The sequence below is a fragment of the Phyllobates terribilis genome, unplaced genomic scaffold (assembly GCF_046119375.1).
Source record: "Phyllobates terribilis strain yellow unplaced genomic scaffold, ASM4611937v1 Scaffold_2__4_contigs__length_985480577, whole genome shotgun sequence".
Taxonomy (NCBI): Eukaryota; Metazoa; Chordata; class Amphibia; order Anura; family Dendrobatidae; genus Phyllobates; species Phyllobates terribilis.
The window spans coordinates 39,201,696-39,226,197 of record NW_027362762.1 but is presented as its reverse complement, the minus strand read 5'-3'; the positions used below and the strand labels follow the sequence as shown (position 1 = coordinate 39,226,197).

Genomic DNA, 24,502 nt, shown 5'->3' with positions numbered 1-24,502 from the left:
TACATACATTACTGATCCTGAGTTACCTCCTGTATTATACTCCAGAGCTGCACTCACTATTCTGCTGGTGCAGTCACTGTGTACATACATTACATTACTGATCCTGCGTTACATTCTGTATTATACTCCAGAGCTGCACTCACTATTCTGCTGGTGCAGTCACTGTGTACATACATTACATTACTGATCCCGAGTTACATCCTGTATTATACTCCAGAGCTGCACTCACTATTCTGCTGGTGCAGTCACTGTGTACATACATTACATTACTGATCCTGAGTTACATCCTGTATTATACTCCAGAGCTGCACTCACTATTCTGCTGGTGCAGTCACTGTGTACATACATTACTGATCCTGAGTTACATCCTGTATTATACTCCAGAGCTGCACTCACTATTCTGCTGGTGCAGTCACTGTGTACATACATTACATTACTGATCCTGAGTTACATCCTGTATTATACTCCAGAGCTGCACTCACTATTCTGCTGGCGCAGTCACTGTGTACATACATTACATTACTGATCCTGAGTTACATCCTGTATTATACTCCAGAGCTGCGCTCACTATTCTGCTGGTGCAGTCACTGTGTACATACATTACATTACTGATCCTGAGTTACATCCTGTATTATCCTCCAGAGCTGAACTCACTATTCTGCTGGCGTAGTCACTGTGTACATACATTACATTACTGATCCTGAATTACATCCTGTATTATACTCCAGAGCTGCACTCACTATTCTGCTGGTACAGTCACTGTGTACATACATTACATTACTGATCCTGAGTTACATCCTGTATTATACTCCAGAGCTGCACTCACTATTCTGCTGGTGCAGTCACTGTGTACATACATTACTGATCCCGAGTTACATCCTGTATTATACTCCAGAGCTGCACTCACTATTCTGCTGGTACAGTCACTGTGTACATACATTACATTACTGATCCTGAGTAATATCCTGTATTATACCCCAGAGCTGCACTCACTATTTTGCTGGTGCAGTCACTGTGTACATACATTACATTACTGATCCTGAGTTACATCCTGTATTATACTCCAGAGCTGACCTCACTATTCTGCTGGCGCAGTCACTGTGTACATACATTACATTACTGATCCTGAATTACATCCTGTATTATACTCCAGAGCTGCACTCACTATTCGGCTGGTACAGTCACTGTGTACATACATTACTGATCCTGAGTTACATCCTGTATTATACTCCAGAGCTGCACTCATTATTCTGCTGGTGCAGTCACTGTGTACATACATTACTGATCCAGAGTTACATCCTGTATTATACTCCAGAGCTGCACTCACTATTCTGCTGGTGCAGTCACTGTGTACATACATTACTGATCCCGAGTTACATCCTGTATTATACTCCAGAGCTGCACTCACTATTCTGCTGGTGCAGTCACTGTGTACATACATTACATTACTGATCCTGAGTTACATCCTGTATTATGCTCCAGAGCTGCACTCACTATTCTGCTGGCGCAGTCACTGTGTACATACATTACATTACTGATCCTGAGTTACATCCTGTATTATACTCCAGAGCTGCGCTCACTATTCTGCTGGTGCAGTCACTGTATACATACATTACATTATTGATCCGGAGTTACATCCTGTATTATACCCCAGAGCTGCGCTCACTATTCTGCTGGTGCAGTCACTGTGTACATACATTACATTACTGATCCTGAGTAATATCCTGTATTATACCCCAGAGCTGCGCTCACTATTCTGCTGGTGCAGTCACTGTGTACATACATTACATTACTGATCCCGAGTTACATCCTGTATTATACCCCAGAGCTGCACTCACTATACTGCTGGTGCAGTCACTGTGTACATACATTACATTACTGATCCTGAGTTACCTCCTGTATGATACTCCAGAGCTGCACTCACTATTCTGCTGGTGCAGTCACTGTGTACATACATTACATTACTGATCCTGAGTTACATCCTGTATTATACTCCAGAGCTGCACTCACTATTCTGCTGGTGCAGTCACTGTGTACATACATTACATTACTGATCCTGAGTAATATCCTGTATTATACCCCAGAGCTGCACTCACTATTCTGCTGGTGCAGTCACTGTGTACGTACATTACATTACTGATCCTGAGTTACCTCCTGTATTATACTCCAGAGCTGCACTCACTATTCTGCTGGTGCAGTCACTGTGCACATACATTATATTATTGATCCTGCGTTACGTCCTGTATTATACCCCAGAGCTGCGCTCACTATTCTGCTGGTACAGTCACTGTGTACATACATTACATTACTGATCCTGAGTTACCTCCTGTATTATACCCCAGAGCTGCACTCACTATTCAGCTGGTGCAGTCACTGTGTACATACATTACATTACTTATCCTGAGTTACCTCCTGTATTGTACTCCAGAGCTGCACTCACTATTCAGCTGGTGCAGTCGCTGTGCACATACATTACATTATTGATCCGGAGTTACATCCTGTATTATACTCCAGAGCTGCACTCACTATTCTGCTGGTGCAGTCACTGTGTACGTACATTACTGATCCTGAGTTACATCCTGTATTATACTCCAGAGCTGCACTCACTATTCTGCTGGTGCAGTCACTGTGTATATACATTACTGATCCCGAGATACATACTGTATTATACTCCAGAGCTGCACTCACTATTCTGCTGGTGCAGTCACTGTGTACATACATTACTGATCCTGAGTTACATCCTGTATTATACTACAGAGCTGCACTCACTATTCTGCTGGTGCAGTCACTGTGTACATACATTACATTACTGATCCTGAGTTACATCCTGTATTATACCCCAGAGCTGCGCTCACTATTCTGCTGGTGCAGTCACTGTGTACATACATTACATTACTGATCCTGAGTTACCTCCTGTATTATACTCCGGAGCTGCACTCACTATTCTACTGGTGCAGTGACTGTGTACATACATTACATTACTGATCCTGTACTGATCCTGAGTTACATCCTGTATTATACTCCAGAGCTGCACTCACTGTGTACATACATTACATTACTGATCCTGTACTGATCCTCAGTTACCTCCTGTATTATACCCCAGAGCTGCACTCACTATTCTGCTGGTGCAGTCACTGTGTACATACATTACATTACTGATCCAGAGTTACATCCTGTATTATACTCCAGAGCTGCACTCACTATTCTGCTGGTGCAGTCACTGTGTACATACATTACTGATCCTGAGTTACCTCCTGTATTATACTCCAGAGCTGCACTCACTATTCTGCTGGTGCAGTCACTGTGTACATACATTACATTACTGATCCTGAGTTACCTCCTGTATTATACTACAGAGCTGCGCTCACTATTCTGCAGGTGGAGTCACTGTGTACATACATTACTGATCCTGAGTAATATCCTGTTTTATGCCCCAGAGCTGCACTCACTATTCTGCTGGTGCAGTCACTGTGTACATACATTACATTACTGATCCTGAGTTACCTCCTGTATTATACTACAGAGCTGCGCTCACTATTCTGCTGGTGGAGTCACTGTGTACATACATTACATTACTTATCCTGAGTTACATCCTGTATTATACCCCAGAGCTGCACTCCGTATTCTGCTGGTGCAGTCACTGTGTACATACATTACATTACTGATCCTGAGTTACATCCTGTATTATGCTCCAGAGCTGCACTCACTATTCTGCTGGTGCAGTCACTGTGTACATACATTACATTACTGATCCTGAGTTACCTCCTGTATTATACTCCAGAGCTGCACTCACTATTCTGCTGGTGTAGTCACTGTGCACATACATTACATTACTGATCCTGAGTTACATCCTGTATTATACTCCAGAGCTGCACTCACTATTCTGCTGGTGCAGTCACTGTGTACATACATTACATTACTGATCCTGAGTTACCTCCTGTATTATACTCCAGAGCTGCACTCACTATTCTGCTGGTGTAGTCACTGTGCACATACATTACATTACTGATCCTGAGTTACATCCTGTATTATACTCCAGAGCTGCACTCACTATTCTGCTGGTGCAGTCACTGTGTACATACATTACATTACTGATCCTGAGTTACATCCTGTATTATACTCCAGAGCTGCACTCACTATTCTGCTGGTGCAGTCACTGTGTACATACATTACATTACTGATCCTGAGTAATATCCTGTATTATACCCCAGAGCTGCACTCACTATTCTGCTGGTGCAGTCACTGTGTACATACATTACATTACTGATCCTGAGTTACATCCTGTATTATACCCCAGAGCTGCACTCACTATTCTGCTGGTGCAGTCTCTGTGTACATACATTACATTACTGATCCTGAGTTACATCCTGTATTATACCCCTGAGCTGCACTCACTATTCTGCTGGTGCAGTCACTGTGTACATACATTACTGATCCTGAGTTACCTCCTGTATTATACTCCAGAGCTGCACTCACTATTTTGCCGGTGCAGTCACTGTGTACATACATTACATTACTGATCCTGAGTTACATCCTGTATTATACTCCAGAGCTGCACTCACTATTCTGCTGGTGCAGTCACTGTGTACATACATTACATTACTGATCCTGTACTGATCCTGAGTTACATCCTGTATTATACTCCAGAGCTGCACTCACTATTTTGCTGGTGCAGTCACTGTGTACATACATTACATTACTGATCCTGAGTTACCTCCTGTATTATACTCCAGAGCTGCACTCACTATTCTGCTGGTGCAGTCACTGTGTACATACATTACATTACTGGTCCTGAGTTACCTCCTGTATTATACTCCAGAGCTGCACTCACTATTCTGCTGCTCCAGTCACTGTGTACATACATTACATTACATTACTGATCCTGTACTGATCCTGAGTTACATCCTGTATTATCCTCCAGAGCTGCACTCACTATTCTGCTGGTGCAGTCACTGTGTACATACATTACATTACTGATCCTGAGTTACATCCTGTATTATACTCCAGAGCTGCACTCACTATTCTGCTGGTGCAGTCACTGTGTACATACATTACTGATCCTGAGTTACCTCCTGTATTATACTCCAGAGCTGCACTCACTATTCTGCTGGTGCAGTCATTGTGTACATACATTACATTACTGATCCTGCGTTACATTCTGTATTATACTCCAGAGCTGCACTCACTATTCTGCTGGTGCAGTCACTGTGTACATACATTACATTACTGATCCCGAGTTACATCCTGTATTATACTCCAGAGCTGCACTCACTATTCTGCTGGTGCAGTCACTGTGTACATACATTACATTACTGATCCTGAGTTACATCCTGTATTATACTCCAGAGCTGCACTCACTATTCTGCTGGTGCAGTCACTGTGTACATACATTACTGATCCTGAGTTACATCCTGTATTATACTCCAGAGCTGCACTCACTATTCTGCTGGTGCAGTCACTGTGTACATACATTACATTACTGATCCTGAGTTACATCCTGTATTATACTCCAGAGCTGCACTCACTATTCTGCTGGCGCAGTCACTGTGTACATACATTACATTACTGATCCTGAGTTACATCCTGTATTATACTCCAGAGCTGCGCTCACTATTCTGCTGGTGCAGTCACTGTGTACATACATTACATTACTGATCCTGAGTTACATCCTGTATTATCCTCCAGAGCTGAACTCACTATTCTGCTGGCGCAGTCACTGTGTACATACATTACATTACTGATCCTGAATTACATCCTGTATTATACTCCAGAGCTGCACTCACTATTCTGCTGGTACAGTCACTGTGTACATACATTACATTACTGATCCTGAGTTACATCCTGTATTATACTCCAGAGCTGCACTCACTATTCTGCTGGTGCAGTCACTGTGTACATACATTACTGATCCCGAGTTACATCCTGTATTATACTCCAGAGCTGCACTCACTATTCTGCTGGTACAGTCACTGTGTACATACATTACATTACTGATCCTGAGTAATATCCTGTATTATACTCCAGAGCTGCACTCACTATTCTGCTGGTGCAGTCACTGTGTACATGCATTACATTACTGATCCTGAGTTACATCCTGTATTATACTCCAGAGCTGCACTCACTATTCGGCTGGTACAGTCACTGTGTACATACATTACTGATCCTGAGTTACATCCTGTATTATACTCCAGAGCTGCACTCATTATTCTGCTGGTGCAGTCACTGTGTACATACATTACTGATCCCGAGTTACATCCTGTATTATACTCCAGAGCTGCACTCACTATTCTGCTGGCGCAGTCACTGTGTACATACATTACTGATCCTGAGTTACCTCCTGTATTATACTCCAGAGCTGCACTCACTATTCTGCTGGTGCAGTCACTGTGTACATACATTACTGATCCTGAGTTACCTCCTGTATTATACTACAGAGCTGCGCTCACTATTCTGCAGGTGGAGTCACTGTGTACATACATTACTGATCCTGAGTAACATCCTGTATTATACTCCAGAGCTGCACTCATTATTCTGCTGGTGCAGTCACTGTGTACATACATTACTGATCCCGAGTTACATCCTGTATTATACTCCAGAGCTGCACTCACTATTCTGCTGGCGCAGTCACTGTGTACATACATTACATTACTGATCCAGAGTTACATCCTGTATTATACTCCAGAGCTGCACTCACTATTCTGCTGGTGCAGTCACTGTGTACATACATTACTGATCCCGAGTTACATCCTGTATTATACTCCAGAGCTGCACTCACTATTCTGCTGGTGCAGTCACTGTGTACATACATTACATTACTGATCCTGAGTTACATCCTGTATTATGCTCCAGAGCTGCACTCACTATTCTGCTGGTGCAGTCACTGTGTACATACATTACATTACTGATCCTGAGTAACATCCTGTATTATACTCCAGAGCTGCACTCATTATTCTGCTGGTGCAGTCACTGTGTACATACATTACTGATCCCGAGTTACATCCTGTATTATACTCCAGAGCTGCACTCACTATTCTGCTGGCGCAGTCACTGTGTACATACATTACATTACTGATCCAGAGTTACATCCTGTATTATACTCCAGAGCTGCACTCACTATTCTGCTGGTGCAGTCACTGTGTACATACATTACTGATCCCGAGTTACATCCTGTATTATACTCCAGAGCTGCACTCACTATTCTGCTGGTGCAGTCACTGTGTACATACATTACATTACGGATCCTGAGTTACATCCTGTATTATACCCCAGAGCTGCACTCACTATTCTGCTGGTGCAGTCACTGTGTACATACATTACATTACTGATCCTGAGTTACATCCTGTATTATACTCCAGAGCTGCGCTCACTATTCTGCTGGTGCAGTCACTGTATACATACATTACATTACTGATCCTGAGTTACATCCTGTATTATACTCCAGAGCTGCACTCACTATTCTGCTGGTGCAGTCACTGTGTACATACATTACATTACGGATCCTGAGTTACATCCTGTATTATACCCCAGAGCTGCACTCACTATTCTGCTGGTGCAGTCACTGTGTACATACATTACATTACTGATCCTGAGTTACATCCTGTATTATACTCCAGAGCTGCACTCACTATTCTGCTGGTGCAGTCACTGTATACATACATTACATTACTGATCCTGAGTTACATCCTGTATTATACTCCAGAGCTGCACTCACTATTCTGCTGGTGCAGTCACTGTGTACATACATTACATTACTGATCCTGAGTTACATCCTGTATTATACTCCAGAGCTGCGCTCACTATTCTGCTGGTGCAGTCACTGTATACATACATTACATTACTGATCCTGAGTTACATCCTGTATTATACTCCAGAGCTGCACTCACTATTCAGCTGGTGCAGTCACTGTGTACATACATTACATTACGGATCCTGAGTTACCTCCTGTATTATACTCCAGAGCTGCACTCACTATTCTGCTGGTGCAGTCACTGTGTACATACATTACATTACTGATCCTGAGTTACATCCTGTATTATACTCCAGAGCTGCACTCACTATTCTGCGGGTGCAGTCACTGTGTACATACATTACTGATCCTGAGTTACATCCTGTATTATACTCCAGAGCTGCGCTCACTATTCTGCTGGTGCAGTCACTGTGTACATACATTACTGATCCGGAGTTACATCCTGTATTATACTCCAGAGCTGCACTCACTATTCTGCTGGTGCAGTCACTGTGTACATACATTACATTACTGATCCCGAGTTACATCCTGTATTATACTCCAGAGCTGCACTCACTATTCTGCTGGTGCAGTCACTGTGTACATACATTACATTACTGATCCTGAGTTACATCCTGTATTATACTCCAGAGCTGCACTCACTATTCTGCTGGCGCGGTCACTGTGTACATACATTACATTACTGATCCTGAGTTACATCCTGTATTATACTCCAGAGCTGCACTCACTATTCTGCTGGCGCGGTCACTGTGTACATACATTACATTACTGATCCTGAGTTACATCCGGTATTATACTCCAGAGCTGCGCTCACTATTCTGCTGGCGCGGTCACTGTGTACATACATTACATCCGCCCACGAGTACAGAGGGGTCAGTCCCATGTAAACGCTGTTCTGCTTGTTACGTTACCGGTGAGCTCTGACTTCGGTGGCGTCGCTCGGGTTGTAATAGTTGCGTCCTATCTGCTTCATATCCATTATCTTCAGGAGTCTGGGGGAGAGAACAGGCGCCGTCAGCTCTGCGTGCGGAGGACGTCCACGATCCCCAGCAGTGAGCGAGTGGATGTGGGGGACACCAGTGGAAGATGCGACTGAGCTGACGTTGTTATCGGCCCCATTTTGAGGGACATAACATGTTTTGTTCAATTCTTAATACATTTTATCCGGCAAATAACTTTTTCTTTTTTTTTTTTTTTTTCACTTTACAGGAGTTTAACCTACGGGATAAATAATTTTAGATTTTCAGAGATCCGACTTTCTTGGACGTGGAGATGCCAAATACGCTTTTTTTCAGTGTACACTTTTAATGGGGCGAAAAGGTGGTCAAATCAAAAGGTTTCATTTTTTAGTTTGTTTTTTTGTTGTTTTTTTTTTACTTTTTTGTTTTATATTATTCTTCATAGGAGTCTAGAACTTGTCAGTAATATAATGTATTGTGGTGGTGAACAGTGCATTATGGGAATACAGCATAAGGATAATAGTTTAGCATGTTAGATAGGAAATGGTTAAGGTTAGGACTAGCCCAGTGGGTGGGCACTAGTGCTCATAAGAACTGAGGGGGGGGGGGGCACTTCCTGAGTTCAGTATCAGCCATTGAAGTGTGGAGGAGCGTTCAGGTCTAGGTGGGGTGGTGGTTGCTGGGGGGCAGCACGAGCCAGACGTTCAGGGGGCAGTGGGCGGCCAAATGGAGGTCCCTGATGGATATTTCAACAGTATCTGGAGCCGAAGGCTCGGGCCAGGTACCATGGAGCGGGCCTGGTCTTCTGAGATAACGAGGTCGGAGGACATGGAGGTACAAAGGGGTCAGGGGACAAGTCCGGGGTGCACAATGAATCCCTGGGACTGTCAGCAGGACTGGGGTTAGCCTAGGATGAACGGGTGGCAGAACAGAAGAGGAGTTGTGCTGAGGAGGAAGGAGGTCTGAACTGCTGTGCCCGATCCCACCTGATGAACGTGGACTGCTTAGTAAAAGTTTGACTCTTGCAAAGAACCTGGTGTCCCATGCATTGTGTACAGCAGCTCCTGAGAATGGAGGCAGCAGAGGCCTGGAGGCAGCAGAGGCCTGGAGGCAGCAGAGGCCTGGAGGCAGCAGAGGCCTGGAGGCAGCAGAGGCCTGGAGGCAGCAGAGGCCTGGAGGCAGCAGAGGCCTGCAGCTTTCAAGTGAGTGTGATGCCCCCCCGCACCCTACAGCACACTGGGACTGGGACACCTTTTGTTTGTAAAGTGCCAGAGCGCAATCGGACAGCAGCTCGGTCGCAACTACCGCTTTGCCGCACTTTAGACATATACTGTGTTAAATATGATCAGAGCGGATTCCAGCCAGCATCTGCCGCTGTGGTGCAGGCTCCGCTCCTGAGGCTGCTCCAGACAGCCGCATCCGACAACGCCCAGCAGGTTTGCATTAAAAGACCAGAAACAGGCCCCCCCAGGTTAAGGAGTTTGTTCAGAATTAGAAAAACATTGCTGCTTTTTTTCAGCGTCAGCACCACCCTTCCCTGACCTGACCATGGATTGTGCATGTTAATGCAGCTCCAGTCACTTCAATGGAGCTGGCATGCAATACAATCGATGGTCAGGAGTGGCGCCGCTTCTGAAAGTAAGCAGCCATGTTTTTCTAATCCTAGACAATCCCTTTAACAGTATTCTAAATGGAGCGTGAAAGGTGGGGGGGCCTTGTTTAAGATTTTCCGCTGAGGGCCAGGAAGCCTAAAGTTTCATGTCCAGCATGAAAGCCTTGCAGATCAGGGACAGTTTTCTGATGGGTTCCCACCATTATGTTAAAGGAATACTCCCAAATTTTCCAGTTACACCCCTTACTGTATACTGGGCATCTGACTGCTGGGGAGGAGGTCCAGCATGCACACCTCCGCTTAAGACTGGCTCTGGGATTGTGTTGGGTCCCAAAGTTTGGCGAAAGGGGGAATAATTTAACACTTTGGGATTAACCCTTTAAAGCCGATAATCTCACAGCCTAGGCATCTAAGAGGGTGTGAAGTGCAGAAATGGTGGTTGGGATGTGACCGTAAAGAGCAGTCAAGTCTGGACGTTCTCCCAAACAGCAGAAGCGTCCTCTGACCTTCGGAAAATGATGTTGTAGAAATGGAAGCAGGTCGGCGACGTCGGTGGAAGCTCGTTGGTCAGGGTGATGGTTATCCGCACATTCTCTCCATTTCGAGTTTGGCTGAACACCTCGGTGACCTTCAAAACCCAAAAAAGTCCAAAACCATCAAATGCAAATCGCCGTTACGGCAACTACCAGAGAGGAGTGAAAGGACAGACATTGGTGATCGTAAAGGTCATCAATGTCAGATCAATGATAGTACCATGGATACACGAGGCTTTGTCTGGTTACGCACAGTACCTCCATTCGTCTCCATCGATGACCCGCTTCTCCTTGGTACAACTTTACCTTATTCAGTCTTTTTGGTAAAAACAACACCGTCCCATCGAACGCCCGCGCCTTCCCGATGGTTTCTTCGTGCTGGTACAGGAGGGCATACCGCAAACGCTTGGACTCCATGTTGGGGTTGAAGTCAACGTGATACTGGTACAGGGCCCACTGTGGTCGGGACACCAGCTTGATGTGGTTGGTCACCAGATCAATCTTGGTTCCAGAGGCGCCTGCAGACATTAGGGGAGATGGTTATATGTTGGTATTTCTCTGTCCATTCAGTGGTTTTCTTAAGACACCGTGTTGACTCCCACAAGGGTCATGGTGGGAGGACCTTCAGCACAAGGTGAAAGGGTTTCTTGGGGGGAAAAAAAAAAAAAAAAAAGTTAAAATATAACTTCCCAATAAAGCTTAATTACTCCAGGTGCCCCGGCGGTTCGGCATCCACCGCGGGCCTAAGTTTGGAAGCTTTACTGGTTTGTTGCTCGACAAAAGGTAAGTTTCCGATGTGCCGTGTGTGAACCGGGTGCCTGACTGACTCATCTTAATATATGAGCCAGTCCCCTTCTCTGTGAATGAATCAGCCATTATGGAGAAGGGGCTGTCTAATGCATTATAGTTAACAGTCAGCCAGCCCCCTTCACGCAGAGGTCTTGTCTAATTCAGACACCGGAAACGCTCTCCTATGCCGAACCCAGAACTGGAATTGGCAGAAAGCCGGAGTCAAGGAGAGACGCTTCCTTAAAGGGGCTTCCCACTTTTAGAAAAGTGGTCTCCCAAACAATCAAAAACTAATAAAAAAAAAATAAAAAAAAAAAGCAAATTACTCACCCACCCCAAGCCCAGCACCCGACCCTCACCGCTGCTCTCGTCTGGCTGCAGTACCGACGTCACTTTGATAGAGCACATCACTACTGCTGCAGTCAGTCAATCAAGTAGACAGTAAGAGTTGCCGCGCCCAGTGATTGGCTGCAGCGGTGATGTGACTGCTACAGCAGAAAAGCAAATAGTAGCATTGGCAGAAAACAGGCATGGACCCGGGGAAAACGCAGTACTCGCGTCCAATTTTTGGGCATAAAAAAAACTCCAACTACCCAGCAAGATTTGGGGACCAGAGACATGCAACGTTTTAACCCTCAGGTGGAGAATACTAGATCACAAGCCCAGGAGGTGGACACACATTTTAGTCATCCAGCTTGACACAGAACGGAAAAAAAAAATAACACGACAAAAGGAAAAATATTCGAGGAAATGATTACCAGCTTTCGATGCTTGGACGTGTTCGATAGTCTGCCGGGTGTTCACCCCGAGGTCATGGAAGTCGCGTCTGCGGCCGCCCCGTTCCCCGATAGACACTTCTGCAAGTCCGGCTGAAACCTGCAGAACTGAACGAGAGAAAAAGGCTCGCTAACCTGTTAAATAAAAAAAGTCTGCCTCCCACACACGGGGGGCCACAGCACGGACAGGAGGGGGCCCCCAAAACTACACAGCGGCGGCACGACTACAATGACAGAAGGCATCCGGCGAGACGCTCCGCACCGGCGGTCACTGCTCCATTCCAATAGGGCACAATAGATCACCCATCCAAGGACTCAAGGGGGCTCAATAGCAGGACCCCCCGCAACCAACAAATTCTTACTTATCCTGTGAATAGGTGATCATTTGCCAAATTGGGATTAAACTTTTAAAGGATTGTGTCTGGGATTTTAACTGTATAGATTAATTACTTATGGTTTGAAAAATTTCTATTAAAGTGTATAAATATATAATATACATTTATATACATACATACATACATACGCCACAAAGGCGGCAACCGATTAAATGCAGCCGTCAAAGAATCACAGCAGCATCTAAACGGTTTCAGCAGCAGTGACCAGAGCTGGCTCAGATCTCTGCTATTACAGACCGGTTTCGGCTATGTAACACCGTTCCATACACCTGCTTCACATATGAGGTGTACCAGCACTTCATCGGTCGGGATAGGGTTAAAGAAAGAAAACAAAAAAGCAAAATGTTATAAAATGAATTAAAAAAAAAAATAAAAAATTAAAGCCCACACAACTCAACGGTGACATTACCAGTCATCCTGCAACTATAACGTCACACCCACCGTCCATGTGATAACTGCAGCCAATCACTGGCCTCAGTAGTAAAGTCTACATGTAATGCCACGTGACTGCTCAGGCCAGTGATTGGCTGCATCCGTCACAAATGATGCACATCTTCTCATCAACTTATGTTTTGCAGGATTTTTAGGTTTTGTAACCCTTTGCCCTTAAACCACATTCCTGAACCCTTTAAATCAGATTTCGCACTTAATGTGCATATTGTCTTCAGAGAGGAAGAGAACTAGAACTTTAGCGCCACCTATAGGAAGCAGCAATCCTAAAAGTCAATATTGACCCTTTAATGAGTGCACTTAAGAATGGAACTTTAGGGACACACCTTCGGGCGATGGTCTCTCCGCTGCTGGTGGACCTCTCTGGCGCCCTCTTCCGACAAGCAGAGGCTCAGGAGCTGGCTGCGGTGGTCTGACTGTTGGCCGGGGGTCTTGAGGCTGCGGTGGTCTGACCGCTGGCCGGGGGTCTTGAGGCTGCGGTGGTCTGACCGCTGGCCGGGGGTCTTGAGGCTGCGGTGGTCTGACCGCTGGCCGGGGGTCTTGAGGCTGCTGTGGTCTGAGTGCCGGCCAAGGGTCTTGGGGCTGCTGTGGTCTGACTGCTGGCCGGGGGTCTTGGGGCTGCTGTGGTCTGACTGCTTGCCAAGGGCCTTGGGGCTGCTGTGGTCTGACTGCCGGCTGGGGGCCTTGGGGCTGCTGTGCCTGTAAATTCGAGAGAGTTATCAAATATAGTAAGGAAAAAATCGTAGTTACTTACTGGTAACGGGATTTTACAGAGCCCATGACACCACCATACGAGAGAGGGTAGCAGCCCATCAAGGACTGGAACCTACTGAAAAAAAAGGGTGGTACCTCTCGTCCGCCTCAGTTGGGTTTCAGAGCATGAGAGGACCTCCAGACAGTGATTTGTACAACCAACACCAATCAAACATCATTATTCCTAACTATACACACAATTTTAAGCAGCGCACACCAACCAGTGATAAAAGAGAAAGGGGGGATATAAGGGGATTTTTTTTCCCCCCTTCTCCCATAACCGCACCACTTGAGAGATTTCTATAGAACAAACAGCTTAGGGAGTGATCACCACTTGAAACACCTTTCACCCAAAGGATAGATCAGCAGAGGAAGACAGATCAAGTCGGTAAGGTTTATAGAAGGTGGAAGGAGAGGACCATGTTGCCGCCTTACACATCCGGTCGATAGACACTTCCGCCTTCTCTGCCCAGGAGGTCGCCACGACCCTGGTAGAATGAGCCTTCAAGCTCTCTGGAGCCGACACATTACTGTGGCCTCCCTAAACCATCTACATAGGGTACCACCTTGTCCCCTTGAGGCCTTTCCTAACCTCCTGGAAGGAAACAAAGAAGGCCTCACTCTTCCTCAATAGTTTTGTCCTAGCCAGGTACTCTATCAGAACCCGTCTAACGTCTTGGGTGTGCAGTCTCCTTTCCGCTCTATGTTTTGGATTATGAAAACACGAGGGGAAAACTATTTCTTGGTTCCTATGGAATTTTGTGGTCCCTTTCGGGAGATAAGAGCAGACCCAACTCAAGACAATCCTAGCCTCAGAAATCTGCGTAAACGGATGATTAACCAACAATGCCTGCATGTCACTGACTCTACGGGACGAAGTTAGAGCCACCAATATCACAGTTTTTAAAGGTAAGCGTCTTGACTGAATCCTTCCAGTGGTTCAAAGGGGTCACATACCTTGATGAATCTAAAAATCCATCTATCAGATGCCAGATTATAGTTATACAAGGCCCCTAGGGCAGAAAACTGCTAGTAGATAGGCCCATGTACATATCTTTCTGGAGGAATTCTAATATGGCATTAATTGGCATTTACCCTTCCAAGGTTTTCCCCAAACTAGACCAGAACCTTGCCCAGGTTCTATCATATATCTTAGTGGTTTTCGGCTTTTAAGCAGAGTATAGACTAAATCTGGGGAAAACCCTTTCTGAACGAATAATGATGACCTCAAATTCCAGGCTGTCAAATGGAAGGCCCGACTTCTGCGGATGGAAAACTGGACCCTGACTGAGGAGATCCGGCACATCTGGGGAGGATCCATAGATCTGATACAGACATCATCCTTATCCACGAGAACCATGGCCTCTTGGGCCAGAATGGAGCAATCAGAATGATCCTTGCTTGTTCCTGACTTTCCTCAACACTGCAGGAATCAACATCAATTGGGGAAAAGGCATAGGGCCAGGTCGAAGTCCCAAGGAACCTGCAGAGCATCCACTGCGTGGAGTTTTTCTCTTGGATCTACAGAGCAGAACCTTTCTATCTTTCTGTATTGCTTGTTTGCAAACAGATCTATATTTGGCAGACAGCAATGATCCACAATCTGTTGGAATATCGCTTGCTTCGGTTCCCATTCTCCTCGTCTTAGTTGGTTCCGACTCAGGAAATCTGCTCTTTCGTTTTCCTCCCCCTTTGTGTGTAACGCTGTTGGTATCGAATGATGCTGTTCTGCAATCTGAAAGATCTCCTTTGCTACCACCAGAGAGTGGGATCTTATGCCCCCTTAATGGTTGATTTAGGCTACTGTTGTCCGATAATATACACAAACATGAACTCTGCTATTGCATTCTTTACCGTCATCAGCGTTTTTTTGACCAGATTCCTTGGACTACACACAATCCCTCAGATGCGCTCCCCGTCCATCAGGGCTGGCATCTGTTTTTATATCCTCGATCTGATGTGACCAAGGGACTCTTAGTGAAAAATTTTCTATTTCCAGCCACCATGTGACATGGAATCGGTAGTTAACTTTCCCTCTAAACAGACTTTTTTCGCCACTTAGAACGTCCTGTTGCAATCGCCTGGAGTGTATCTGGGCCCATTGGACTGCTGGAATACAAGAAGTCATCGTCCCTAGTAGTGACATTGCCCTTTAAGGAGTCGTGGTAAAGTTTGGTGACTGCTGCTGAGACACTAAGGCCATGACCTTGATCATCTTTTCTTCCGGAAGTAAACCAGGTCTGTTCTCTTACGTTCAAACTAAAACCTAAGATAGACTTCAACCTTCTGTGGCTCCAGTTTTGATTTCTCTAGGTTTAGAAGCCAACCCAGTTTGGCCAGGCTCGTCCTGACTTCTATCAGTTGACAACTGCAGTGCTCGATTGACCTGCCGACCACTAGAAAATCGTCCAAATATGGGATTAGGGTATTCTGTTCCTGGAGATGAGCTGTGACTTCCAGTATAATTTTTTGTATATAACTTGGGAGCCATGGACAGGCCAAGTAGAGCTCCGAACTGGAAGTGTCTGACCTGCTTGTTCACGTGCAAGGCCACCCTCAAAAACTTCTGATCTTCCAACCCTCAAAAACTTCTGATCATCCACATCGATTGGGACGTGGTAATAAGTCTTTCAGGTCTAGCACGCTCATGTGGCACCCTGGGAACAGCATCTTTATGGACAATTTTATAGACTCCATTTTGAAGGGCCTATAGATTAGAAATCTGTTCAAGCCCTTCTGGTTCAGTGTTCCTCCGCCGGTACTTCCACCAGGACTCATTTCCGCACCAGGTTCAAAACTTCCATTTCCAGAGCCAATTGCTCCCTCTGACGTTTAGATTTTTTTTTTCTCCCTATTACCCCTTTCCTGTTGAAAAAGTGATTTAATGGAGTCATTCTCTTCTAACCTAGTTATGGATTTTAGATCTATGGCGAAGTTGGGGGTTTCTTCAGAGATAGTCTTCTGAGTGCAACCTGGGCAGAGTCTCTTCAGATGTGTGTTGGGTAAGTTAGAGCACATTCCATATTTTTCTGCTTTGAGGTACACTTCTTAGGTCTTTCTTAGTAAAGAATACAGAGAGAGAAAGAGACCTATTTAACATGAACTTTCGCGAAGATCACTCACGACTGTGCCATTCAGTCTAAGGTACAGAGTCGGAGGCTGGATCAGCTCGCATGGTCTCTCTTCCCCTGGAGGCGGTGGACTCACAACCTGCCCTGTTCTTCTGGCTGGTCTTACTGCCACTCCTACACCTGCCACTGCTGTGTCCTTGACGATGAAGCTGCCGTGGCTGCTGCTGCTCTTCCTGCACATCCCATGCTTAGCAAGAAGGGAAAGCTGGAGCAAGTCACACTCCGGTGGTCATACCTAGATTAAATGCATGAGGGACCACCACAGCCATACCTTCAGCATTAGTCTCCGGACCCTCCCCCGGAAAGATCCTTACGATTTTTTTTTCCTAGGTGTGCTTTGTGCAGGGAGCCATCATGCAAACACGGCACACGCGCAGACCCAGCATTTTACCGACGCAAATCGCTTTCCGGCACACTCGTCATCGAGGCGCGCCAATTACACCACCAGCAAACACGGACAACCATGTCTCTGACGTGCTTGACACCAGGCACACCAAAACAAGAGTGCCCCGGCAGGCGCAGACCCGGGACAGCCGGAGACATTTTGGCAAAGAGGTCTCCGCCTGCACGCAGCCACACACCAACCTCCTGGCCGGCAGTGGCGCTTCCAGTCATGTCAGTGTCCCGGACATTGGCAGACACCAGCCAGACATGGGTGAGTTGATTTCTTCAGTACCATCCTCACTTTAAGTTCCCTCAAGGACAGGAAACCAAAACTGAGGTGGAGGAGACGTACCGCCCTTTTATTCAGTAGGTTTCCTTGATGGGCAGATACCCTCTCTCAGGTGGTGCTGTCATGGGAAAAAGGAGAAAAAAACACAATTGACCCAGAGATCATTCCCATGATCCTCCCATGAAACCTCTACTGCAATGCATTGTGGGAGCTGTAGTGCTTACATCATTGCCTCCCCCCAAAGACTACCAACCATGGGTTAATGACCAAGATGTCTATTCCCACAGACGAGGGAACCTTAGCATCGCATAGCAAGGTAGCAGAATATAAGACCACAACGCCCTAGTACTTATCATGATAAAACAGATTATTTGTTCTCTATTGGAAAGGAAGAATGTCTCGGCATTATATAGTCAAGGGGCAAAACAGCTGAAGCCCCCCCCCATTCTGAGAAAAGCAGGAGTTACTAAGAGCGTTAATGGGTGTGGGGTATAAAACCTGTCCAGGTGGTCTTTGCGGGGCCTGTTCCTGCCCGCGAGCTCGGCCGCGGGCCCGGGATCTGGCTCGTCCACTCATCTTCTACTTCTGCAAAGGAAACAGATCAATTTCAATATATAAATTAAAAAAAATAAAAAAAAATATAACTCTACTAACTTATTCACTCTGAAACTGCTAAAAGGAGCACCTTGTTTAAGACAAGACTGACTGCAGGCTCACTGAGGGACCAGATTACAGCTGCCTATTGAAGGCTATATGGAGGTGATCAATGAGAGGCCTGTCTTCCAGTAAGTGATTGATCTCACCTCAGAGTTGGACTCACAGCTACATTGCTCTGTACCTCTGTATAGTTTCGTCCATGCTGCTGCTTTCTAGTGTTTCATCTCACCCCAGAGCTGGATTTAGATTTCCACATTGCTCTGTACTGCTGTTCAATATACTGCATCTTGCTTTCTAGTAACTTATTTATCTCATCCCAGATCTGGATTCCCAGCTATATTGCACAGTACTGATCTATAATATCTTCTAGGCTGAATATGCTTTCTAGTAAGTGTTTGATTCACCTCGGAGTTGGACTCACAGCTACATTGCTCAGTGCTGCTGTATGATGTCCTCCATGCTGCTGCTTTCTAGTAACTGTTTCAACCCAGAGCTCAGTACTGCTCTATAATATCTTCTAGGCTTAAGATGCTTTCTAGTAAGTTTCATTCCACCCCCAGAGCTGGATTCCCAGCTACACTGCTCTATGACATCTTTTAGGCTGAAGATACTTTCTTGTAACATTTATCTTACCCCAGAGCTGGATTCACATATACACTACTGCTCCATCCTGCTTCTGAACATGTGCAACAAAATAACAAGGGAGCAGTAATCCCTCGTGTCTGTTTATGCTGTATATGGGAGACATTACAGCAGCTAGTCTCCATGCACTAACTCGGACACTATCGAAAATTAGAGACTGATCCTGCAGAGGGTAACACTGGTAAAAAAAAATGTAGGATACAATTAACATGGTGGCCAGAAATAGGGGGTTTTCTCATAAGACAGCCAATTCTGAAAAGTCACCTGAAATGACAGGGACATATAAAACATGACGGGATGATTTCAGCTCCTGAACTCCTGCTAATGACTACAGGCATCAGAATATTACCACGTAATTATGACAATGTGGAACATCTGGAGCTCCAAATATTAGATATATTCACGCCTTCCAGACAGAGGAAGTACTGGGCAATACTGAGCAGTGCAGCTGTGAGTCCAGCTCTGGAGTGTGAGAAAACGCTTACTAGAAAAGAACAGATACACTGTAGGCGACAGTGCCCTACGATCCTCAGACTCCAAGAGGGAATCAGATGGAAAAATAATGATCAGCCATGGAAAGTCTCGTTTGAGGCTTAAAAGCAATATATTACGGACATAAAAAGGACACGTGATCAGTTACCTACAGCACGATCGAGTTCAAGCCACTGGAGAGCATCAAACGCTCATCTGAGCGATACATTACAGATACATCGTTCCAACAAAGAAGAGTTTGCTTCCCATACAAGTTCCGAGATCTTCCCATCCTGTTCTCTACGCAGAGGTAGACTAGGACTCTGACATGGTCGTGAGGTCAATGCATCATCAGATAAAGGGGAAAAAAAACAACCTGAAAAAAAATGGCTTTCCCACAGAAGGGCTATATCATCATCCTCAGATGTGTGCATGTTATGCTCAAGTAGCCTTCAGATCTACCCCGATAAAGTAGATCTGGTTCTCAAACCCTGTAGGAATCCCAATATATCGGCGCCTATATCGCCAGCAATAGATTCTGCCCTGCACTAAATTACTAGGTTGTCGACCACGAATGACAGAGCGGGTCACACATTCAAAACATTGCAGAGCCGCTTCTCCTTTTACTATCCAAGGCCTCTTTCACAGGTACCGGAGACACTGACACATGGGGACACATTCAAATGATTGGGTCTGCGCACATGTCAGTGTGTTTCCTCGGACTGTTAGCGCTGTTCCCGAGTGCCGGGGGCCGGAGGTAGCGGTCATCATTGTTCCCTGCCTGCGCTGCGATCAGCTCCAGCAGGGGACAATGTTGATAAAAGTATTCTGCTCCCACTGTCAAAGTGTAAAAATAAAATAAAAAAGTCCTCATACTCACCTGATTGAAAAAATCCAGTGTCCCACAGTGTAATCCATCTAACCAACAGGTGACCGCACATGCTGAGGATCAGGCAGAATGAATCACTACAGCAAGCGGGCCCTTGACCTGCGCTGAGCTCACTGAAAGACAGTACACCGCTCAGTGAGCTCAACACAGGTCAGGACCCCACTCGCTGGAGCGAGGCATTGTCATCTGCTTCTCAGCGTATGCAGTCGCCTCAAACCACTGCAGACGCTGATGCAGAATTGTCAGTCAGATGGATTACATAGTGGGACAATGTCAGACAGGTGAGTATTGTGTGTTTATTTTATTATTATTTATACACTTGCTGGATAAATCAGGGGCCGAATACAACTGTCAACATTGTCCCCTGCTGGTGCTGATCGCAGCGCAAGCAGGGGACAATGATGACAGATGCCTTCAGCACCAGGAGCTTGGGAACAGCGTGAACTGTACCGCTGATTCCCAGACGCCGGTACGCGTGATCCTGATGTGGCACGCGGTTGCCACACAGGCAAACACGGACATCTCAGGTACTGGTTTTTCCAGTACTGGAATTATCCGGACGTGTGAAAGAGCCCTAAAGCGGAGCAGGAAGGAAAGGTGTCAAAACGTGAGCACTGAAGCTCTTTAATAAGAAAAGCAGAAAAGAAAACAACAAATGGGAAAAGGAAACAACAAATGGGAAAAGGAAACAACAAATGGGAAAAGGAAACAACAAATGGGAAAAGGAAACAACAAATGGGAAAAGGAAACAACAAATGGGAAAAGGAAACAACAAAGGAACACAAAAAAAAATAGAATTAGACTTACCGGTAATTCGGTTTCTAAGACCCTCCACGATAGCACACCTGGAGGTAGCCTCCCCATCCTAATTAGGGACAGGAAAACAAGAGGTTAAATAGCCCCTCCCTGCTACCATCCCCAGTGTTTTCAAAGGACCACACAGTATGAATGCTCTAAATATTTTATTTACACCAAGGATTTTTCCATCAACAAGGAAAGGGTGGGGAATTACCCGTGCTGTCATGGAGGGTCTTCGGAACCGAATTACCGGTAAATCTAATTCTATTTTCTCCAATCCCCTCCACGACAGCACACCTAGAGTAATACCAAAGAATGAATCTTAGGGAGGGACAACAGCCTGAAGGACTTTCCTTTCAAATGATAAATCTTTGACATTACATCTAATCTATAAATGTTTAGCAAAGGTATGGACAGACGACCACGTAGATGCCCTGCAAATCTGCTCGATGGATGCACTAGCCTTTTCAGCCCAAGAGACAGATATAGCTCTAGTAGAATGAGCTTTCAAGGATTCCAGAGGAGGCAAATTTTGAACTATATGTTTCACAAATTGCTTTTTTAATCCAATATGCCAACGTATTTTTTGCAATCTTCTTCCCTTTATTGGGGCCTCCATATTGAACAAATAAGTTCTGATCCTTCCTCCAAGTTGCAGTCTGACTCAAGTAGTGGATTATAGTACTTCTTATGACCAATGCGTGGAATTCTTCCTTGCTATTTGATGGATTTTGACAGAAGGACGGGAGAATTATGGGCTGAGACATGAAAATCAGACGACACCTTGGGAAGAAAAGAAGGTTCCAACTGGAGGATGGGTCCTGTCCTCCAAAATACAGGTTCTCTGATGGACAGGGCTTTGATTTCACCCACTCTCCTGGCTGTAGTCAGAGCTATAAGCAATGCCGCTTTCCAAGACAATTTGTCTGTGTGCCTCGGCTATTGGCTCGAAAGGATGCATAGCTAGGCCTCCAAGAACTATGTTGAGATCCAAAGGTGGAACTATTTTAGCTATTGTTGGATTTATCCAAGAAGCAGCTGTCATGAATCTCCCAATCCATCTGTTCTGGGCCAAATCCGTATCAAAATAGGAGCTTAAAGCCTAGACTTGGACCTTAAGTGTGCTTGATCTCAAACCTTTAGACAGACAGCTCTGCAGGAACTCCAAGATTCGGGCCATGTCAGGCCGAAAGGGAGCTAATAGACGAGGTTCATACCATAGTTTAAAAGCTTTCCAAATTTTTTTCATAGATAGAATTTGTGACCTGTTTTCTGCTTCTCTGCAGTTTATGGATCATCTCCACTGAAGCCTCTGTCTAGAGACAAATTTTGAGGGGCCGGATGGTAGATCGGGCCCTGATGCAGCAGATCGTGGATTTGAGGAAGCATTAACGGATCCTCCATTTTTAGACTGTTCAATGTTCCGAACCATGCTCTTTTTGGCCACATTGGAGCTATTAGAATCGTCTTGACTCTTTCTGACCTGATTTTTTGTAAGGTCCTTGGAATCAACGGAATCGGGGGGGGGGGGGGGGGAAGCATAAGCGAGACCAACTTCCCAAGGGTGAGCGAATGCATCTATCCCTGTTGCTGAATCCTCGGGGTCCAAGGAGAAAAAAAAAGCTCTTTCTGGTTCGCAAACAAATCCACATCTGGATATCCCCACTTTTGTACAATCATCTGAAATATGAGTTCAGACTCCACGCCCCAGGATGAATATCTTTCCTGCTCAATAGATCTGCCTGATAGTTGTTGGAGCCCCTCAGGTGCAGAGCCGACAAAGATAGCAGATGATGCTCCGCCCAGTGGAAGATCCTTTCTGAGACCATTTGCAATCTCCTGTTTTTCGTACTTCCCTGATGTCTTAAGTGGGCTACAGTTGTCATATTGTCCGAGTAGACCCTGAAATTGACCCCTGAAGTAGAGAATTGGCCGCCCATAGGGTTTCTTCCACCGCTTTCAGCTCTTCGGTTCGAGGATTGTTCTGCAATTTCTTGTGACCAGACTCCTTGAAAGGCCACGTGGGAGACTACTGCTCCCCATCCCCTTTTGCTTGCGTCTGTTTTGACCGATAACAAGGGAAGTTGAATCCATGCTGAACCTTTCTCCAGATTTCCAGGACAGAGCCACCACCTTAAAGATGCTTTCACCTTCTCTGGCAGATGAATCCTGCTGGTGAGGGAACTTGGAGATCTGTCCCACACAGGAAAGTATGGAGCTTTGAAGGACCCTTGAATACGCTTGAGCCCAAGGTACCGCTTGAATAGATGAGGTCATGGTCCCAAGGACAGACATGGCGAATCTTATTGAAACTCCGCTCCGGTTCTTCAGTGCATAAACTTTTGACCTTAACTGAATTTGTTTCTCTTTTGGCAGAAAAGAGGCTTGCTGCTGAGAGTCCAGGAGAATTCCCAAGAAAGTCTTCCTGGTGGAGGGAATCATATCTGACTTCTTGTAATTTATCAGCCATCCCAATGTTTCCAGAATCCCTAAGGTCATCTGAAGGTCTCTTTTCAAACTTGAAACGGAGGGAGCCATCACTAAAAAATTGTCTAAATAGGGGACGATGCTGATATTCCACCTTCTTAGACAAGCTACCACCTCTGCCATGATCTTTGTAAATAGACAGGGTGCCGACGAAATTCCGAAGGGGAGTACATTGAATTGAAAATGGAGTACGTATTGGTTCTGACTTACGGCAAATCTGAGGAATTTCCTGTAGGCCGGGTGAATTGGCACATGATAGTATGCCTCTTGCAGGTCTATCGTTGCCATGACAAATCTTTTCCCAATCAACAGAATCGTGGACCTTATTGACTCCATCTTGAACCTTCTGTATTTCACATATTGGTTGAGAGGTTTTAGATTGAGGATTATCCTGTAGGAACCTGAAACCTTTTTCAACAGAAACACTCGAGAATAATGACCTCCTCCTTGTTCCATGGAAGGCACTGGTGATATAACTCCTGAGTTTTGAAGATTCTGAATACCTGTCATTAGGATCTTTTGTAATCTTGCAGAAGATAAGGACGTTACTTCTACCCTTCTTGGAGGGAAGGTAGCAAAGTCTATTTCGGCTCCTACCGCCACCATGTCCAGGATCTTCCTGTCCGAAGATATTAGCTGCCATTGTGGAAGGAAGCTTGCAATCCTGCCTTCTACCTTCTTGGCGTCATTGTCGGTCTTGCCTCGAACTTTGAAAGATATTCTTTCGTCTTCCCTCTTTT

General features: G+C 45.5%; 1 protein-coding gene across 4 annotated transcripts in view; it reads right to left on the bottom strand.

The window, feature by feature from the left end:
• Positions 1 to 24,502, bottom strand: part of LOC141190636 (piwi-like protein 1) — a 58,839-nt gene that overhangs the window by 27,079 nt on the left and 7,258 nt on the right. For all 4 annotated transcript variants that reach the window (XM_073661240.1, XM_073661242.1, XM_073661241.1 and 1 more), the window contains exons 2-7: positions 18,317 to 18,403; positions 13,588 to 13,960; positions 12,399 to 12,524; positions 11,158 to 11,369; positions 10,825 to 10,946; positions 8,659 to 8,739 (exon numbers count right to left, since the gene is read on the bottom strand). In XM_073661240.1, the coding sequence (XP_073517341.1) occupies positions 8,659 to 8,739; positions 10,825 to 10,946; positions 11,158 to 11,369; positions 12,399 to 12,524; positions 13,588 to 13,960; positions 18,317 to 18,394 (992 nt within the window). In that variant the 5' untranslated portion in view covers positions 18,395 to 18,403. The remainder of the gene's footprint in view (positions 1 to 8,658; positions 8,740 to 10,824; positions 10,947 to 11,157; positions 11,370 to 12,398; positions 12,525 to 13,587; positions 13,961 to 18,316; positions 18,404 to 24,502) is intronic.